This window comes from Ruditapes philippinarum, unplaced genomic scaffold (genome assembly GCF_026571515.1).
Source record: "Ruditapes philippinarum isolate M1 unplaced genomic scaffold, ASM2657151v2 ctg14142_1_1_1_1, whole genome shotgun sequence".
In the NCBI taxonomy this organism is placed as follows: domain Eukaryota; kingdom Metazoa; phylum Mollusca; class Bivalvia; order Venerida; family Veneridae; genus Ruditapes; species Ruditapes philippinarum.
Window position 1 is genome coordinate 2531 of NW_026857574.1, and position 20783 is coordinate 23313.

The 20783-nt window shown below is 32.3% G+C and overlaps 3 protein-coding genes across 3 annotated transcripts; 1 reads left to right on the top strand and 2 right to left on the bottom strand.

The window, feature by feature from the left end:
- Window positions 1-237: 237 nt before the first annotated feature.
- LOC132750212 (protein N-terminal glutamine amidohydrolase-like) lies at window positions 238-12215 on the bottom strand. Its single transcript, XM_060740156.1, has 6 exons — window positions 11902-12215; window positions 11137-11236; window positions 10244-10297; window positions 9626-9771; window positions 3453-3577; window positions 238-3002 (listed from the first exon to the last, which is right to left on the bottom strand). Exons 1-6 carry the CDS (start codon window positions 11985-11987, stop codon window positions 2890-2892), a joined length of 624 nt encoding a protein of 207 aa, XP_060596139.1. The 5' UTR covers window positions 11988-12215; the 3' UTR covers window positions 238-2889.
- Window positions 12216-12318: 103 nt separating this feature from the next.
- LOC132750213 (isochorismatase domain-containing protein 1-like) lies at window positions 12319-17641 on the top strand. Its single transcript, XM_060740157.1, has 5 exons — window positions 12319-12479; window positions 13299-13346; window positions 15077-15238; window positions 16460-16576; window positions 17457-17641. Exons 1-5 carry the CDS (start codon window positions 12351-12353, stop codon window positions 17598-17600), a joined length of 600 nt encoding a protein of 199 aa, XP_060596140.1. The 5' UTR covers window positions 12319-12350; the 3' UTR covers window positions 17601-17641.
- A 2150-nt stretch (window positions 17642-19791) lies between these two features.
- Window positions 19792-20401, bottom strand: LOC132750211 (uncharacterized; the record flags this gene model as incomplete). Its single annotated transcript, XM_060740155.1, is given in 1 exon segment — window positions 19792-20401. A coding segment is annotated over 1 exon segment (234 nt), but the record flags the coding sequence as incomplete, so codon positions are not given.
- Between the last annotated feature and the right edge of the window lie 382 nt (window positions 20402-20783).

Genomic DNA, 20783 nt, shown 5'->3' on the forward strand with positions numbered 1-20783 from the left:
CTTTCAGACCATAAGATTTTTTCAAGTTTCACTATATGTATAAAACGAAAATCAATGACCCCGAGGGCGGGGCCAATTTTGACCGAGGGCCATTATTTGAAACAATCTTGGTAGAGGTCTATCACACAATATTTCATGCCAAATATCTTACCTGTAGCCTTTGCCAATTCAGAGAAGAAGATTTTTTTATGTTTTACTATATACATATTAGAAACCTATGACCCCCGGGGCGGGACCAATTTTGACCCTAGGGCCATTATTTCAACAATCTTGATAGAGGTCTACTACACAATGTTTCATGCCAAATATCTAATCTGTAGCCTTTGCCAAATCAGAGAAGAAGATTTTTTTAGATTTTACTATATACATATAAGGAAAAACCTATGACCCCCAGGGCGGGGCCAATTTTGACACTAGGGACAAAATTTGAACAACTTTGGTAGAGGACCCATAGATGATACCATATACCAAAAATCAAAGCTCTAGGCCATTTACTTTCAGACCAGAAGATTTTTCAAGTTTTCACTATATGTATGTAATGAAAATCAATGACCCCCAGGGCGGGGCCAATTTTGACCCTAGGGCCATTATTTGAACAATCTTGATAGAGGTCTACTACACAATGTTTCATGCCAAATATCTAATCTGTAGCCTTTGCCAAATCAGAGAAGAAGATTTTTTTAGATTTACCTATAGACATATAAGGAAAAACCTATGACCCCCCCGGGGCGGGGCCAATTTTGACACTAGGGACAAAATTTGAACAACTTTGGTAGAGGACCCATAGATGATACCATATACCAACAAGAGCTGTCAGAAGGACAGCGCGCTCGACTTTTTTAGTGCTTGCCTATAAAACAAAACTTTGACAGTTAAGGGCACACAAGACTTTAACTAGGAATTTCTAAGTACAAATCAAGAAACATTTTCACAGAGTTATCTTCTCTTGCTTACAGATAGGTCTCATGATGGCACATAAGAACTCCAACTTCCAAAGTAATATCTCAAATGGTTAGGTCAACAAGTGGACAAGAATGAAAATTTTAACTGAGTTTCTAAGTCAAAAAGGGCCATAATTCAAATAAAATCCTAAACAGAATTACCTTCTCCTGCCCATGTTTGGGACTATGATGGTAAACAAGTATTCCAACTTTCAATTTAATATCTCAACCAGTTCAGTCAAAAAGTTGACTGGTACAAAAAACTTAACCAAGATTCTAAGTCGATAAAAGGCCTTAATTTTTAAAACAAATCCCTGACAGAGTTACCTTCTCTTGCGTACAGATGGGGGTAATGATGTGAAATAGCATTAAAAGTTTCAAAGCAATATCTCAAAGGGTTAAGGCAATAAGTGGATTTTACCCATATTCAATGTATTTTCTAAGTCAAAAAGGGGCATAATTCTGTCAAAAACCTTGACAGAGTTATGTCCTCTTGTCTGTTGATGAAGGTCGTGATGGTAAACAAGTATGGTCAGTTTCAAAGCAATACCTCCAATGGTTTTGAAATAAAGTGAGGTGGTACAAAAAACTTAACCAAGCTCAATACACTTTCTAAGTCAAAAAAGGGCCATAATTCTGTCAAAAACCTTGACAGAATTATGTACTCTTGTCTGTAGATGGAGGTTATGATGGTGAACAAGTATGGTAAGTTTCAAAGCCATACTTGTAATACTTCTGAAATAAAGTGGGGTGGTACGAAAAACTTAACCAAGGTGTGACGCCAACGCCGACGCCAACGCCGACGCCGGGGCGAGTAGGATAGCTCCCCTTTTCATAGAAAAGTCGAGCTAAAAATCAAAGCTCTGGCCCATGTACTTTCAGACAAGAAGATTTTTTAATTTTGTGTTTTTTGAAATCCTTTTCTGGCCCTGTGACCTACATATGCAACAGACCGGAACCATTTGAACAACTTTGAAAGGGGACCACCCAAGGATCATTTCTGTAAAGTTTGGTTGATGTGCAGTCATTGGTTTCAGAGGAGATGTTGTTTATGTGAAAAGTTGACGACGCACGACGCACGACGGACACAGGGTGATCACAATAGCTCACCCTGAGCATTGCTCAGGTGAGCTAATAAACATAAAAGTAAAGGTTTTGCTATGTTTATGATGCTGTAATTTTAAACCATTGCAACATTTTATTTTGTAAATAGTGACTTAAATTATACACACACCCGTTAACTGGTTGCAAGCAGATCTGTTGGTTTTGGGAAGAACAGTTGTGCGCTTGGTTTTATTTTTATCCTGCAATCTATTGCTGCACAATACATCATAGAAAAATATGTTTTTAAAAAGAGACAAAAAAAAACATATATCGGTCATCCGGTGTCAACTGACTGTGCAGTCTGATCAGGATCCATGCTGTTCGCTATCAGTTTCTTTACTTGTTATAGGGTTTGTAAGCAAACAACATGGATCCTGATCAGATTGCAGAGATGCGCAGGCTGGTCTGGATCCATGCTGGTCGCAAACACATTATGTTGGTTTTGTTGTGACGCGGATTATCTTTCCTAGGCCACACTATACATCCATGCACTCTAGTAAGATCTGACCAGATTTTACATTACTAGCTGCTGAATCTTTATTGTCCTAAAGATCCAAAAATTCACAGCTCCAAATTCGATGCATGACAAATACATCACGCAAGTTTAGCAGAGTAAATTTTTGTTCATACTTTCACAATACATTTATGCTTATAACAATCCTTCTTTTGTTGATGTGTAACAGTTAAGTCAAGAGACATTGTGGCATAAACAACAATAGTATTGCATGAAGTACAAGGTAGAATCTTGAACATCAGAGGACATTATTTGCAATGTAACAGAATAAAAGCTCATTTTCAGTAATAAATATTTGTTGTTGTAGTACATCTAACTGATAGCATTTCATCAGGAAGTGTCTTTTTCAATAAAAGTATCACAGAATTGCCAAAAGTCCATTATTTTCCCAACTCCCACTTCTGGGTCCATGCTTATAAAGTCCTTTATATTGTTTATGGCATCTGAAAATATAAAATGTAACAAAACTCTTACATTACAATTCAAGCACATTGATACAAATGATACAAAGGTTTCTAGAGTTTATTTTATTTTTATGCTAGGAATATGGTCAGCATCGTATAAATTTGACATTTTGCCTGTTGTGTCATATGGTTAGGCAACTTTATACACACCAATTTTAAAGGGAGATCAGGTTAAAAGTTCACTACCAACACTGTCAAAAGCTTATCTAGTTTCAAGTACAAAGAATATTTGTTTCAAGTACAAAGAATATTTGTTTCAAGTACAAAGAATATTTGTTTCAAGTACAAAGAATATTTGTTTCAAGTACAAAGAATATTTATCATGTTATGAGTTTCTCACATTATGTTTCGTTTTACAATGAACTAGGTAGATAGGGAAGTATCAGATTAAGGTAAAAAACACACAAATCTTTAGGTCTAAGAATATACCTTTTGTTTGTATACATGGATAGGATGGTGGAGTCTTCAACCATTTACCATCCTCGTCTAACATATGAGATCTATCTGATGCAAATGTTGATAAAAATTCATCAGCTGGAATCACACGAAACTGCCTGAAAATATCCTGATTGTTAATGCAGACGAACATAATTATACATGTAGTGCTCAAATTTAATAGCTAGATGACTGACTGACAAACAATGTTAATAAAGTCAGACATAACCTTATAAACAGTCATAACTCCATTTCTTCATAAATTTTTTAAACAGTACCAACAGTAATGGACTAGAGGGGGAAAAATCATAAAGAGTTGTCATAGTCCTTAACCTGCTGAAATTGTGTAATGGATTTGCCCAGCTTTTAATTTAGAAATGTCAATTAAATGTTTAAGAGATTTCAATATCAAAATACACAAATTGAGCAACAAACAGTATTGAGCATGACAGGCTGGTCAAACTGCATGGATGTACATGGTCTTGCTCTATAATAGTGGCACAGGCACAATGTATACTAGCAGGTTATGGGTTAATTAGTTATTTTACAAACATAGATATACTGTTATTTTAATATTAAAACTTGTCGTTAATGTGCTTTGATATGTTTTTACGAGTATGATATTTAAATACAAAACAAGAACTGTCGGAGGACAGCAACGCTCGACTATACGAAAAAGTTGTCACAAGGGTATTTCATTGAGTATAATAATGCTTACCTATATGAATACATAAAATTGTCCAAAAATGTACAAAGGCTTGTTATTAAGATGTTATACTGAGTAAATCATTGCATGATTATTTATGAATGAATAAAATTGTCACAAAAAAAGGCACAAACCCTTCAGTAGTTATGAAAATACCAGATTACATGCAAAAACTTAATCAAGAATTTCTAAGTCGAAAAAAGGGTATAAATATGAAAAAAAAAAATCAAGAGTTATGAGACTTGTGCCAATCATGTTAGATAATCAGAAAGAACAGGTGTGTGAAGTTTCAATCCATTCTTTTCAGTGGTTATGGAGATAGCAGGATGCCGACGCCGACAAAGTTGAGCTAAAAATGTTGTTATTTGCAAAAACATGTAGTGCCTATAAGGAAAGGTTATTTGTGTAAATCAAGCATCACTTCAAAGTTGGAAATAATCATTTATTGGCTTACCAGTTACAGAATGCTTCTATTTACTGGAGCAAAAATGGGGGGAAAGAATGAACTGATATATTGTATGGGAAAAAACATTTTACACACAAAAAAACCCAGACCCCCTAAATGGCCTATTTGAAATATTCATGATACATTAATGTTAACAATGGAAACATAATGTATGCTGCCTGGTATCACATTAAATCAAAGCACAGAAGGCGCTGAATTTGTTTGGGTCTCAGAATGTAAGAAAGGTACAGGTTGTGAGATTATATGTATAGTGCCACCAATGCTTTCCAGCGTTTTAATTGTAGTAAATTGGCTTTAAGACTAATTGCAACACTGATATTCAATCCAATGTTTATTTTACTTAAACAATTTGAAAAACAAGAGCTGTCGGAAGGACAGCACGCTCGACTATTCTAAGTGCTTGATAGTAAAAGAGCCTTAATAATGTTAAATTTTTTAAGTTCACAAAAGGGCTAATTTTTTTTATAAATTCATGTTATAGGCCTTAGAGAGAGTCTAATTATACAGTATTGGCTTGACTATTCGGAAGGTAATGTTACAAGGGTGTTTTATTGAGTATAATAATACTAATTACCTATGAATACATCAATTTGACAGAAAAGGTACAAAGGCTTGTTATTAAGATGTTTTATCAAGCAAATCACTGCTTTATTATTATGAATGCATAAAATTGTCCCAAAAAAGGCACTAACCCTTCAGTAGTTATTGAGATAACAGCTTACAAGCAAAACTTTACCATGAATTTCTAAGTTGAAAAAGGGGAGAAAAATCATCCTAAATGCAAGATAGAATTATGGATTTTTGTCAGTGACCTACAATTATGACCCTAAATGTGAAGTTTTAAATAAATATCTTTAATAGTTATTGAGATATGTAAAATTGTTCCTATAAAAAAAGTATTTTAAATTTCAAGTGAATATCTCAAGCAATAATTGAGATATTTGACTTTACAAAAAAACTTTAACCAAAATTTCTAAGTTCCAAAGGGGCATAATTCTGTCATTATTGTAGGCAGAGTTATCCAACTTGTCAATCTGATGTACCTTGTTACTATTAATAAGTATTGTAAGTTTCAATTTAATATCTCAAGTAATAATTGAGATATTTGACTTTACAAAAAACTTTAACCAAAATATCTAAGTTAAAAAGGGGCATAACTCTGTCAATATTGTAGGCAGAGTTATCCAACTTGTCAATCTGATGTACCTTGTTACTATTAATAAGTATTGTAAGTTTCAATTTAATATCTCAAGTAATAATTGAGATATTTGACTTTACAAAAAACTTTAACCAAAATATCTAAGTTAAAAAGGCGCATTACTCTGTCAATATTGTAGGCAGAGTTATCCAACTTGTCAATGTGATGTACCTTGTTACTATAAATAAGTATTGTAAGTTTCAATTTAATATCTCAAGCAATAATTGAGATATTTGACTTTACAAAAAACTTTAACCAAAATTTCTAAGTTAAAAAGGGGCATAATTCTGTCAATATTGTAGGCAGAGTTATCCAACTTGTCAATGTGATGTATCTTGTTACTATAAATAAGTATTGTAAGTTTCAATTGAATATCTCAAGCAATAATTGAGATATTTGACTTTACAAAAAACTTTAACCAAAATTTCTAAGTTAAAAAGGGGCATAATTCTGTCAATATTGTAGACAGAGTTATCCAACTTGTCGATCTGATGTACCTTGTTACTATTAATAAGTATTGTAAGTTTCAATTGAATATCTCAAGTAATAATTGAGATATTTGACTTTACAAAAAACTTTAACCAACGCAGACGCCGACGCGGACGCTGACGCCGACGCCGGGGCGACTACAATAGCTCTCATATTCTTCGAATAGTCGAGCTAAAAATGAGTTGCCTTTACTGGGATTTGAACTCCAGACCTCTCGCTTCCTAAGCGAGCGCGAAAACCCTTCAGCCACGGTGAATTTATATGTGAACGGCCTGAAGAAACGGTATTATTCTAAATTAGGGCTTGTAACGACTTTAACTGTTGTTTAACACAGATGTAAATAATCCTGGAGCTTACTATAAGCATATGTATATTTATAAAGAATCAAAGGGCTGCAAGTTCTCTGGTATTTTCTGATCTTTGCAATCTAATTCGTACTGTATATTTGTATGTATTTTCCTGTATAAGATTATTTTTATGTATTATAATTCATTTTGCAAAGCACCAGAGTTTGATACATACGGAATTCTGCATAACTAGAGTTCCATCAAAATATCATTTATGTTCATTTTTTACGACAGCTACACTTTATCCTTGCATATCATGGCTACTTCCTTAACAAAGACACTTAAAAAAGAATTAAAAAAAAAAGTTTCCTCGACTGGGATTTGAACTCCAGACCTCTCACTCACTAAGCGAGCGCGTTACCCCTGCACCACGGAGAAGTTATACAAATAATGTCTGAATAACATCAAGTCATTCTAAATTTAGAACTTCCATTGCATTTCGGGTTTGTAATCCTTATTAATTTCGAGGTATTTTGTTCAGGATAAGCCTGTTGTTTAAAATTGAAGTAAATAATTTAGCGAAAATCTTCTCGCCCAAACAGTCCGACATGTAGAATCTATATATTCCACAACTCGGTTTGTGTAGTATTCGGTAATCGACATCGCTAAAAATAGTATTTTCATTGATAAAATCATATTCATCCGCGTAATTTGTGATTGTGCATTTATTGACAATTATATAAGCCAACGCTATTTTTAAACTTTGAATGCGTTGTAATTTGTTGGATACTTGTAACAAAATAAAAATATTTCTTTCTTTTAAATAGCTAGTTTTAAGCTGTTTTGAGAACTACTTGTTGTTAGGTTTGTCGTAAACTTCTGTGTCAGAGATTGAATGCCTGCTTTGTATTTACTTATTTTCAATCAGAAAATACAATAAAACAATATTAGAAATCTTCGACCATTCGGGAATTATTTTGCTTGAAAATTAATGTGCCTGTCTTTGACCATCTTTACGCAGTGATCTCCCCTGATTTTTTCGGCGTTAGTGTACATATAAAGGGAAGTAACCGCTTCGAAAAAGTGGACTACTTTCGGCATTTGCAATTAACAGCATTAGACTCTGAAATTTCGCTACCATTATTTGTTTGGTCTGACGACCCAAACAAATAAAAACTAAAAGTTGGCCTGACAATGAGTAAAGTAGGATTATTACATTTTTACACTCAATAACAGCAGCTTGTTGTTGCTGTTGAAAACAAATTTCCCTGCACAATCAGGCACCTTATTAAAACCACTGATTTTCAGTAATGACGCTGGATATCTTTCCGACAAGAAAGAATCAAAAGTTCCTGGTGTCTGGGAATTTAACCTTCAATATTTAGATGAAAGTCGTTTGAAGTTAGTGACTATAACTACCTGACCACAGAATATATTATCATTTTTTGAAAGGTTCTAAATCTTACTGACACTTTAAAGGCGTGATGAGTTTCCAATTTTACTGGTGGAGAGAAAGACCTCAGATGTACCTTACTGTCTTATTTCAGGTCACCAACCTTTCATTAGTGAATTAAGTCAACAAATTCGTGTTACTGAATTATTGTTATTTATAATATAAACTATAACTATCACTAAATGTGATTAATATTCCCGCAAGACAGCTTCGAAAATGAGGATGTTATTAGTAACAGAATACCTTGTAAAAGAATTGAAATAGAGTTATGGTTGTGGGCAAATAAAGATAGTTGTGGTTCTTGTATGTTGCATTTCCTTTCAATGTGGTTGGCCATTGATGAAATTTTATTTACTCTGTAATAAGTCCAGAAAGACAAGGAAAAGGAACAAAGGGCAATAACTCTATAAATACTGATGATGGAGTAATGGTTATTGTACACTGCACTTCCTCTCATTGTGCTTGACCATTGTATGAAGTTGTATTGAATTCCAACTACCAGTATTCAAGTTATGCACTGGACAAAAAAGTAACAAAGGGCAATAACTGTAATTAGTCCAAATAGAGTTATGGTTCTTATGCACTGCACTTCATCTCACTGCCCTTGATCATTGTATAAAGTTTCATTGAATTCTAACCATTAATTTTCAAGTTACGAAATGGACAATAAAAATTAACAAAGGGCATAAACTTTAAAATAAGTCAAGAAAAGAGTTATAGTTTCTGTGCACTGCACTTCCTCTCAATATACTTGACCATTGTATGCAATAGTATTGAATTCCAACTAGCAGTTTTCAAGTTATGCTCTGGACAAGAAAAAAGCAATGGCAAAGTAACAAAGGGCAATAACTCTATAATTACTCTGGAGAGAGTTATAGTTCTTGTGCACTGCACTTCCTCCTATTGTGCTTGACCATTGTATGAAGTTGTTTTGAATTCCAACCAGTATGTTTTAAGTTATGCTCCGGACAAAGATAATAACTCTGCAATTTGTCAAAATGTAGTTATGGTTCTTGTGCACTGCACTTCCCCTTATTGTGCTTGACCATTGTATGAAGTTGTTTTGAATTCCAACCAGTAGTTTTCAAGTTATGCTCCGGACAAGGAAAAGTAACAAAGGGCAATTACTCTGTAATTAATCAAGATGGAGTTATGTTTCTTGTGCACTGCACTTCCTCTGGATGTGCTTGACCATTGTATGAAGTTATATTGAATTCCAACCAATAGTCTTCAAGTTATGCTCCGGACAAGGAAAATGCAACGGACCGCTGGACCGCTGGACTGACCACCGGATGACTCCTATATACCTGCCCGAAGTTCGTTTCGCGGGTATAAAAATCTCTGAGCTTGTCACATATTCACTCAATAGTCTGGTATGCAGGTATATTTTGTCACTGTCTTATTGTTATGTTAAAGCATTTAAATATAGATACATGTACAGTGTTAAGTTCATGACACACATTACTTGAAAAACATCCAAAAATAGACACATTTTTGTTTAAATACAACACAATTTTATAGAATAAAGAAACAAATATATTGTAAGAAATACAAGTCCCCAAATTTACCTGTGAAACTCCTTTTTGAACTTATCACATGACTGTATTCCTCTATCAATATAATGACTAAACATACATGGAAAATCAAGTTTTGTGTCTAAATCATAAATATAGCTGCCATCTTGTGCCTTGTGTAAAAATATAACATGGTAGTCCTGCAACAACAGTGAAAATTCTATGTCATTTTTTTCCATTCTAAAATACAAACATGTACAATAATTATTTGTGTATGCTTTGATAATAATGATATAAACTACAAACGTTTCTATAAGACACAGAAGCCCTAATACTCCAATATTTTGTCAGTCTAATTGAATGGACAGCATGACAGCAGGATGGGCAATAAAAAGCAAGAAAAAGTGGTGTTATAATAAACCCAAGGACAATAAAATGAAACAGAAGATTTTTAACTTAACTTTTTGACATTTTTATGTTTACATTGTATGTTTTGTAACTAACTTAACATTTCTTATTGATACATATAATCAGAGACATAGATAACATAATGTTATCTATGTCTCTGATATAATAATAAATCTAGTATAATATTCACTTAAACAGAGGGACAGTCTATAAAATGTAATAAATTACATACAGTTCAGTTTATAAGCTCTCAATTATACATACCCAAATCACCAATCCATCTTCTCTTTGACTGGGTGCCTGTTCCCATAGTGGTATCTATGATTACATATTAAAAAGGAGTATAATTAAATTGCATTGATTTTTTTTATGATATCACTAACAGATCTTGTAAATTGAACTTATAACGAATATTTTCCCCTTTTAATATCTAGGTTTTCAGTCACATCTACAATATAAAGATTATGTACTGACTTTTCAGGTTAACTCTTAGAGATATTCTTAATGTAATGCTGTGTGCATTATATCTGGCATGTAATAGTGCTGGGAGTTCCAGTTATGTGATGTTAACTGACACACAGTGTGCGAGATATTATAGTACACAATTCCAATGCTTTTGTACGAATTATTAGTATTTTTGAATAGATATATAAACCAAACACATCAAAATGTTGTCAAGAGTAAGAACACATCCTAGCCAAAAAGCAAGCACCTAAGTAAAACCAGCAACCTTCCACAAGCTTGCTGGATATGTAGCTTCCTGACATGAAAGAATATCAACTTTAAACAAACAGCAGTGAAGGACAACTGATATAAAGTGGGTTACCTTAACCATTTGTCTCTATACATGTACATGGTAGATGATGGTACATGGTAGATACATCAGTTGATGATATTAATATTGACATTCACAGACAATATATATATGTATAACTGATTACAAATTTTTTTTTAAATCAGCACTTGCAATAAAAATTTTCTTAAAGACTAGATTAATATGGTATTTACATGATGCACTAGTAAAAAGAAACTTTTGACAGTAACAGAAAATTAAATAACAATTAACAAAATCCGCTATTGTGACAGTCTACACAAGCTTATAGAAAAACAGGATCGATAATGTGCCTAAGAACCAAAATAAAGATATCACTACTTACAGATTGAGATTCATTTGATATAAATACACAGAAACAGTTTCCAAGTTCCTTGCTGTGCTTCTCTTTTACTTCATTTGCGAGCTTCCAAACATTTTCCTCACTAAAAGAAGAGCTAAATCAATTTTCAAAATTTAAAAATAAATGCATTTAGTGTAAGATGAAAAAAAAGTTTGGATTAAGCACACTGCACGAAGACCCTGTATAAAAAATATTAAGGTATTAGTATAAAGCTGAGTAATAACATTAATTTGGTTACTGTACATGAATTACAGTGTAAAACATTAGATCATGAAAAATGCATATTTATAATTGTCTGGTGATTGTTTTATTAATATATTGGGTAAGGTAAATATCTCAAAGCAATGTCATAAACATAACAATTATTTTCAATATTTTGACTGCAATACGATCCAATTTTTCTACATGATATTACATAGATGCCAGTATTTAGGGTGACTGTAGTATATAAAAAGCCCTGGTATTTGCAAATTAAAGGGCCATTACTCTGAAAAAAATTCATTGAACCATAAAATGCCGATAATATACACAACTAGACTTGGTACTGATCATTCCTGTAAAGATTGGGTGATATTGCACCGCGAGTAGTCCGGACAAGTTTTGTGATGGACAGACAGACACTACCCCCTAGTGAAAAATTATTTTTACTGACTTTCCCGTTCATAGGCTTTACTTAATTTCATATTATCAGTCATGCAGCCGATATTCAGGTAGAGGTACCATCTGTCACAATAAAATAAATCTCACCAATAGCAACTTGTGTAAACACAATCTTTTTTAGATTTAAACAAAGTCGTTTTTGCAAAATCAGCACTGTCTGGAACGCCAGTCATAATTTCTTTATGTCTTAAGTTTAATTAAAACTAACTGACACATTTGACTTGGTCTAAAAACTTTAAATGAAACACTAAGGCGTCTCTATTTTCATTTTCTTTACATGGGCGCAGACATATTGAAACGCTTGATTTTTAAACAAATATTAATAATGACTGCACTGCATATTTTAATCGATTTCTATATTTAAAGTCTGTTTTTCGAACACAAAGAATTGGTATTTGTTTTTCAATATATTTAAAATCATTTCCTATTTGTGAACATAGATATATTCAAGCCAGAAAATAGCGACATGCAACATATATTTAAGATTGAATTTAGGTTTCAATCAAGTATGACCTTAAATCATGTGACTGTTCAAAATGGCTGCCACTAGAAAGCTTGGAAACATTGTTGCTGGTAAATCGGTTTTCTTCTGCTGTGATATGCAGGAGAAATTTCGTCCTGCAATTCAATATTTCTCTGATATAGTTACATGTGCAAGTAGACTGGTATGTATTTTTGAACTGTCATTCTTTGAAAAAACATATTATTTGATTCTTTTAAAAACTCACCAATCAGTCGATTGTAGAAAAGGTTAAGAAGGCTGCATAGACAATACATGTAAAACCACAGGAGTACAATGGTGTTCAATTATTTGGCAACCCTGGCACAAACAATTCTTGCCTCTAAGGTTTTGCTATAACAACTACATGTATTCATTGGGGCCTACTAATCTTAGGACTTCAACAGTGCCCATAATACACCCATAAACACCAATTTTCCAATTGTTTTGAAAATATTTTATTTTGCTCATTTTGTTACAATTTAATCAAGGCAATGAATATATTATTTTAAAACCCAGACTGCGGCAATTTAAAGAAAACACTGTCACTGTTTGTAACTTGGTATTCACTGAGTTTGATGGAAGCTAAATTTATTTCACCTGGCCAATGCTTATTCAATCTTGACTTAAAAAAATCAAGGTTGTGGCTTCAACAATGTCAGGACATACTTTCAGTTTGCGGGACGTCTTTCTGTGCAACATCTCTATATTTGGGACAGACATGCAATTGGGCAAGCTGATGGCATGTGACCTTTACTGTTGTGACCTGTGGCTGTTCAACCTTACCAAATTTGACATGAGTACTGAGCATATCCAAAAATAACCTACACTAATGACTTAGAATATCTAAAAGTATACAATACTCTTGTAGGAGACTCGAGTTACAACAATACATTTTATACAAAATATAACAAATTTGATTAAAATACACAATGCTAAATTCCTGTATCATTATATAAAGTCTAAGATCTTAACTTTTTTACAGCTGCAGGCAGCAAAGATTTTAGATATTCCAGTTATAGCAACAGAACAGGTTGGTATAATTATTTTATATTTTATAATGAATCATGGTTACTAAATTAAGCCAGATTAAATATGATAACCTCATAGCATGAAACTGTAAAAAAAAAGTAGTAAAACTTATAAAAAGTAATTATTGTTATCTGTTTTTTTAGCTCTCCTATTTAAAGAAGCAATCAATATCTGTGTTCTTGTGATCAGTACTGCTGTTCAAAAACTTTTGTGTAGCCCATGATTGAAACATTTTAAGCGGTTTTAACACAAAATTGGAATACTTAATTACTTATTAGGAGAAGATGCAGTTGTAAGAAAAGGGGCACAATTCTTAACTTTTTTGAGTAGTGCCCTTTTATAACTTAAACTTTATGTTGCGATTGCGTATAATGTAGAATGATTTTAAATCTATAAATAGTGTCAACATGAAACCATTATGACAAGGCACAGTTTTAGACATGGGCATTTCTGATAGCTACATTTTGGAGTTATTCCCTTTTTTATACACCAGAAAAATTTTTGTCATAAAAATGATATGCACACAGCAGTCTGTCTTTCTGTAAGCAGATTCGTGTCAGAGTCACTCTGTATGTTTTTCACAGATTGTAGGAAGTTGAAAAAACTTAAAGGAAAAATTAAAAGTCCTAATTAAGACAATGGGCAGAATGCTGCCGTGAAGTTTGGACTTCCTCAAGCCAAGAACAAGTACACAATAAGTCATCCTATATAAATTTCAAAACTTTGAGTCAGCTCTATATCTTTTGAATTGATAAGAGGAAATTAAAAATATTTGGCAGAATGAGACAATGTACAGAGGCTATAGCACAGGTTTTGGGCTTTCTCGGGTCTAGGTCAAAGTCACACTGACTCATTCTTTTTCTTAAAAAAGTTATATGTATCAAAGGTAGATTACAGTGTATGTGTTATGTTATTAGTATGTTACCTCTTTTTATGCTCCAAAATATAATACTTTTATAATACAAAATATAGATTATAATGATTGTGGAGTTTATTTCTAGGTGTCAAAATTTCTTAAAAGATATTATTAACATGAAACTTGGAATACATGACTAACGTTGTAAGAAAAAGGGCATTATCCTAAAAGCAGTAATTTTAGGAATTAGTGCCTTTAAAAGTTACGATATTTATAAAAATTGGTGATAAGAAGGTGTTGCCCATAACAGATGAGCACTAACACCGAGTGCGTTTGCAACCAGCATGGATCCAGACCAACCTGCGCATCTGTGCAGTCTTATCAGGATCCATGCTGTTCGCTATCAGTTTCTTTACTTGTAATAGGGTAGGTAAGTGAACAGCATGGATCCTGATCAGACTGCGCGGATGCTGGTCGCAAACCCATTATGTTTGTTTTGTCATGACTCAAATATTTTACAAGATATTATGTGAGATTTTGTCTGAGGTAAAAAGGAAGTGTAGTCAAATTTGCTCATCAATAATGTTATTTTATGACAATGTTTTAAAGGGATATAACTGCTTCACACCAAATAATTAATTTAGATATAGGTAAAGCTTCATAATTTGCTGACCCAAAGTCTTAAAATCATTTCTTTAAAAAAAAATTTGGTTTATCATTTCTCCTAAAATTGCTCAGTGAACATGGATTAGGCTAAAGTGTTGGGTGTCAGATATGAAATTCAGACATTCATATTTTTAATTTCTTTTCTTCTGTTTTTTTTTATAATATTTCTCACTATCAAAGTTGCTTTATTATGTAATATATATTTCCAGTATTCCAAGGGTCTAGGTAAGACTGTTACAGAGCTGGATATATCACATGCAGTTGGTGTGTATGATAAGACAAAGTTCAGCATGGTACTACCGGAGGTAGAGGAGAAGATGAAGGAATTATGTGCAGGAGATGTCCGCCATGTTGTATTGTTTGGTATTGAGGTGAGATTACTTACACTAACACCTCCAGTGTGGCTTTAACTTTTTGTAACCTAGCTTGTTACTTTTGCACTCTAGCTGCGTTGCTGCTGGTGTAAAAATATCCTTTGATCCCAACACACCAATTTTCTCAGGAAGTATGCTGTAAAATTGCGAATCCTCTACTCAATGCGATTTACAATAAGGCTGTCTTTTTTCACCTTTCATCATCACTTTTTGTTATTTAAGTGATTTTCTTTGACAAACATCTATGTGCATGTACATCATAATATAAGCATATTTTTACATCTGTTACAGACTATTTATCCATTACAAAAGGTCCATTACAGTTAATGCCCCAGAAATACTTGAATTTTTATTTCTAAAAAAGCTTTTTATTTTTGGTGTCCTGTTATAGATTCCAAAAGGTTACTCACTGGCTAATTACCTGAACCATTTTTTACTTCTGTTGCTTTTTTTTGCAAAAAGGACAGTTATATTGAATTACTGTTTTGTAGAGAAGTCAGAATACTTCTTTGTTTTTACATTTGCTACTTAAATGACAAATAATTGTACATGTTGCTCTAATATCTTCAGCTGAGCAGCATTTAGCATGCTATATAACTGTTATGTAAACCTTATAAACTCATGTTTGTATTCGTAAACAAAGAAAAATTGCCTTTAAAACAATCACTTTTTGCAGATGATAATACACTCATAATACATGTTGTTTTTCCATAAAAAATTAAAAAGGTTTGGCAAATTTTCAGGTTGGGGAAATTTTCAGGTTAAACTTGGGAAATTTCAACAGATTTGCGAGTTAGGAAAAGGGAAATATTCTACCTCTGTTTAATGCCTAGAAATATAGTGGTACCATGATTTTGATCTCTACATTTTTAAAAAAAATATATATAAAATTCCCCAAAAGAATAAAATTAAGTGTATTATTAATATTTACAAATATGTGATTTGTATGTGACTTATTTGTTGAGGGAAAATGGCTGAAAGTGACTTATTGACTTATATGTAACATATAAAACACCTAAAACAGACTAAGACAGGTTTTTAGGTGATTTATATGTGACTTATACATAACTTATAGTTCTCTTAAAAGTCGAGTATAAGTTGCATATAAGAAAGGTATAAGTCACTTAAAGTCATTTTGGTAGGGGAAGGTATTCATTTTATGCAGTTTAAATTTGAAAGAAGAAGATTAAAACAAATACAATTCATGTTACATTACAGACACATGTATGTATTCAGCAGACAGTGATAGATTTACTAGAGAGAGGTATAGAGGTACATATAGTAGCAGATGCCTGTTCCTCCAGGAGTCAGATGGACAGACAGTTTGCATATGAGGTATTCACTTTCTCACTTAATGTACTTTTCTATGATTTTTCCCTATACATAACAAAGGCCTATATAAAAGATATCTTCTCAATTAAAATTTTCTTTAAAAAAAATGCAGTTTTCCCAAAAATCTGAACTTATGCAAGGTTTTTTACTTCCCAAATTAGCAATTGTGATAATTTTCCCAAAACCAAGAAATTAAGGCCTCTTCCCAATTAAGTGAGAGAAACTACTGCTTTTTCTTTTTCATTATTAATGTAGAAAGTTGAATACAAGAAAGACAAAAACTGAATCCTTAATTAAACAATGCCCAAAATGGTTAACTGTAAAAAAAAAATAAAGTCTCAGTTTGATTGAGACTGTTCTTGGAAGGTAATGATTCTTGCTAGCTACAGTACACACTGCATAGCACTGGCTATGAGGAAATAAAAGTGAATAGCATTGTACTTTAGTCCTAATAAGTGAATGTTTATATATTTTCTTTGCTGGAATACTGTTGCTATAGGCCTTTGAAATATTTTGCTGTGAGTGCACAGCAAGCAAAGATGCACAACCATTTTGTGTTTTTCTTGAAAACATATCTAATGTACATGTAAGTACACAAATTGATATACAGTATGTACAGTCATTCAGATTGTATACTAGAGGTTACATTTTCAATCTGAAGAATCTTGTAATATGCCACAATCTAGAGCTAGGACACAAAATGCCTCAAATGTCTTTTATCATTCCATTGTGATGACTCCTAAGTGACATTTGCCTTCAACATCAAAGTTCTCCATATATTTGTTATTTCTTATAAAACATTTAGAAATTTTGTGTTTTACAAATGCATCCTGTTTATTCAAAGGTTATTATTTATTATTACTATAATGTATGTATGTTTCAGAGATTTCGTGCTATGGGGGTTACAGTGACTACTAGTGAAGCAATACTGTTACAACTTGTTGGTGATAAAAATCATGCCAAGTTTAAGGAAATTCAAGGACTTATAAAAACAAGTGCACCTGTATCAGGACTTGTTAAACTTTAACATAAGACTGTCAAATGATGTGAAAGAGCTTTGAAGGCAAATTGCAATTGTGAACATAAATTCATTATTTGTAAATTCATACGTTCATTATGCCAGCGGCATACAATGTTTTTTTCTCATTTATATTTTCTACTATACACTTTTAAATAAATCACAAATGATAAATAAATGTCATGATTAAATTACATCAGAAAAAGAAGTGAATTATATTGTATTGGATTTTCTAATGCATTCAGTACTACATGTAGTTGCAAGTAGAGGAATCCTTCATTTGTCATATCAGTATAGAACCAGTCAAACTGCTATTTTAACCCTTGCTGAATTTGTGTTATGGTTTTGCCCTGCTTTGAAATTGGAATAGTCCATTTAAAATTTAAGGGATTTTAATATCTTTATACACTTTAGCTACCAACAGTATAGAACCTGGTCAGACTGTAAGGATGTGCTGGCTGGCCTGGCTCTATACTACCAGTTTTGACTTCAGCAACTTTACGGTTCACATAGTTGAAGTAGGTTTCATACTTTAGCCATTTGCTAGTCTTCTAAAGTTTAAAAAATACCTGTACATTTTGAAAATGTAAAAAAAATTGTATTATGCCACAATTTGGAAGGTTATTCCATCTTAGAGGTTGCTTATTGTGAACACAACTCAGGTATCAAATAATAAAAAGACCTTCAAAACATTATGTTTTAATCTTCTTCAACATGTAAAACAATGAAAAACTTAACATTTAAAGCATTTCCATCCAGATGAGGAGGATAAATATTTAAAAGAAAACATACATATTAGATAATATAAGAAATTATAAATGGTCATGATTTGCTATTATGGTTCATAACCAGAGCTGCATCAGTACTAAGGGTGTAGTACTTAAGTACCAGTACCAGTACTTGGCAAATTATGCAGTACCATTACCAGTACCAGTACTAGATTTTAGCTCGGTACTGCAGTACCAGTACTTTTTTTTAGTGAAGTAATTAAGTATCAGTACCATTACTTTTATATATTCATCAAAGTTTGAATAAATACAGTGTCAAACAAATAATTGCAAATATTATTCAGCAAAGGAATAAAAGCATAATTTACTTTAAAGGGACTCCACTGAGGTTTTTTGACAATGACAGGACTGGAAATAATTTTTTGAGATTATTACTTCATTTGACGTAGATCTATCCTAATAACTTATGTGTAAAATTTCAGATCATTAGCTAGCTCTATTTTTCCAGAATAATTATCATAATAGTGAAAAATGACCCAAATTTGAAAAGCGTTTCAACGTTTTTCACTCAAATCAGACTGAGAATAGCACAAACATATGATTTTCAATGCATTTCTTGTATATTTCTTTGTTATATTTTATTTATATTTTTGTTTAAACTGCTCGTGTTAATCTATGTGAAAAATTAAAATGTTTATGTTTTAGGCTTATAAACCTCAGTGGAGTTCCTTTAAAGTTAACATAATATATTTCCAACTTTATAGTTTTAACATACTTTTTACAAACAATATTTACAACATATATTCATGTCATATCTAATTGTTTAGTAACCAGTCAACTGTATAAATACAATGCAAACATCTTTCATTTAAAACACAACAGTCTTTTGTTGCCTTTCACACCTTCACACCTCTGTTCAATTTATACCAAAGTAAATAACAACTTTTTATGGTGCTAACAATATCACTTTTTTCACTTGAAATGGGATTATTTAGAATAGAAGAAATTAATTAGTGTTTATTTTGCTCTTTTACTAGTAAATACAAAGTAATAAAAGATTTTAATAATGATATTTTAGGGTAAAGAGTTATTGAGTCTGTTCATCTTAGTTTAAATTGTACTTAAAGTCTTTAGTGCTTTTTTTATGATGAATACTATGTTAACATTTGAAGGAAGATTGCAGCAAATTATCTTTAGATTTGATAACTTACTTTTTCACAAAAATAAAATATAGTTAATGTAATTTACAGCTTTATTTTATGAGAAAAATTGATGCTATTTTTTAACTTTTATCAAAACCAAAAGTACTGGGTAATGCAGTAGCAGTACACTTTTTAAGACAGTAATGCAGTACCAGTACCAGTAGTAGCAAATTTTGTAAGAGTAATTCAGTATCAGTACCAGTACTTGCAAAATCCCTGCAGTACGTACTGCAGTACCAGTACCAGTACCAGTAATGCAGCTCTGTTCATAACACAATGTATGTTTACACTTCTATGATGATTTTTAAGGGCATACTTTAATATGAAGTTCAAAAATAATTAAAAACTTACATGCAAACTCAACAATACATGGCTCTGTAACATATTTTGTCATTTTAACAGATTTATTATTGAAAAACAAACATTTATATTTTGATTTACATGTATATACTTTTATAAAAGGTATCATAGATTCAATTAATTTCTATTTTGGTATTTACCCATACAAAGTATGTTCTGAAATCAAAACAGAGTCATGCTGGGGCTTTATATCTCAGATCCAAGAAAAAAGAACTTTGAAACTTTTTTTCAGTTTATTTTAGGATAATATGTCTATTGACTGCCTATAGTCTGCTATGGGTTACTATCATTTTCCAAGTTCAAGGTCATCACCGTCAATGTTTATGTTTCCCTTTAATGGTTTAATGGCGTTTTCAGCTCCGCAACAACAGATTTTTGCCATTATGACAATCTGTCCAATGGTAGAAAGTAGGAAAAGGAACCAGTGCACGAGTACCAGACAAAAGGAGAAATATCTCAACACTTCATCACAGTTACTGTCGTCTGCCTTCATCCACATGTCAAAAATCCACGAACTTCCTGTTAAAATCAAAACAATGTTTTGGTGTTAATTATTGCGAATTTGTAATACCGGTACCATAGTTCTTTTTGTACAAGAATTGGTGATATTTTGAAGAGGATTCAAGTCTATTTTCTTAAATGAACAGTGAACAGTTAGTCACATGGTTTATTGAAATGATGTTGGCACTGAAAGTGAAGATTTGTCCATATTTGTTATGAATGTAATTTTAAAATTGGGATATAGTTATAAAAACATGCTAGTAAAACTTCGTTTAGAAATTATAAACATAGACTTTCTTAATTGAAGTCAACTGTTAAGGAGTTCCTTTTTGATTATAACATTTTGCACGGTTAACTTTCCTAAAGATCTATTCGACGGTATATTCCTTGAATCCCTGACT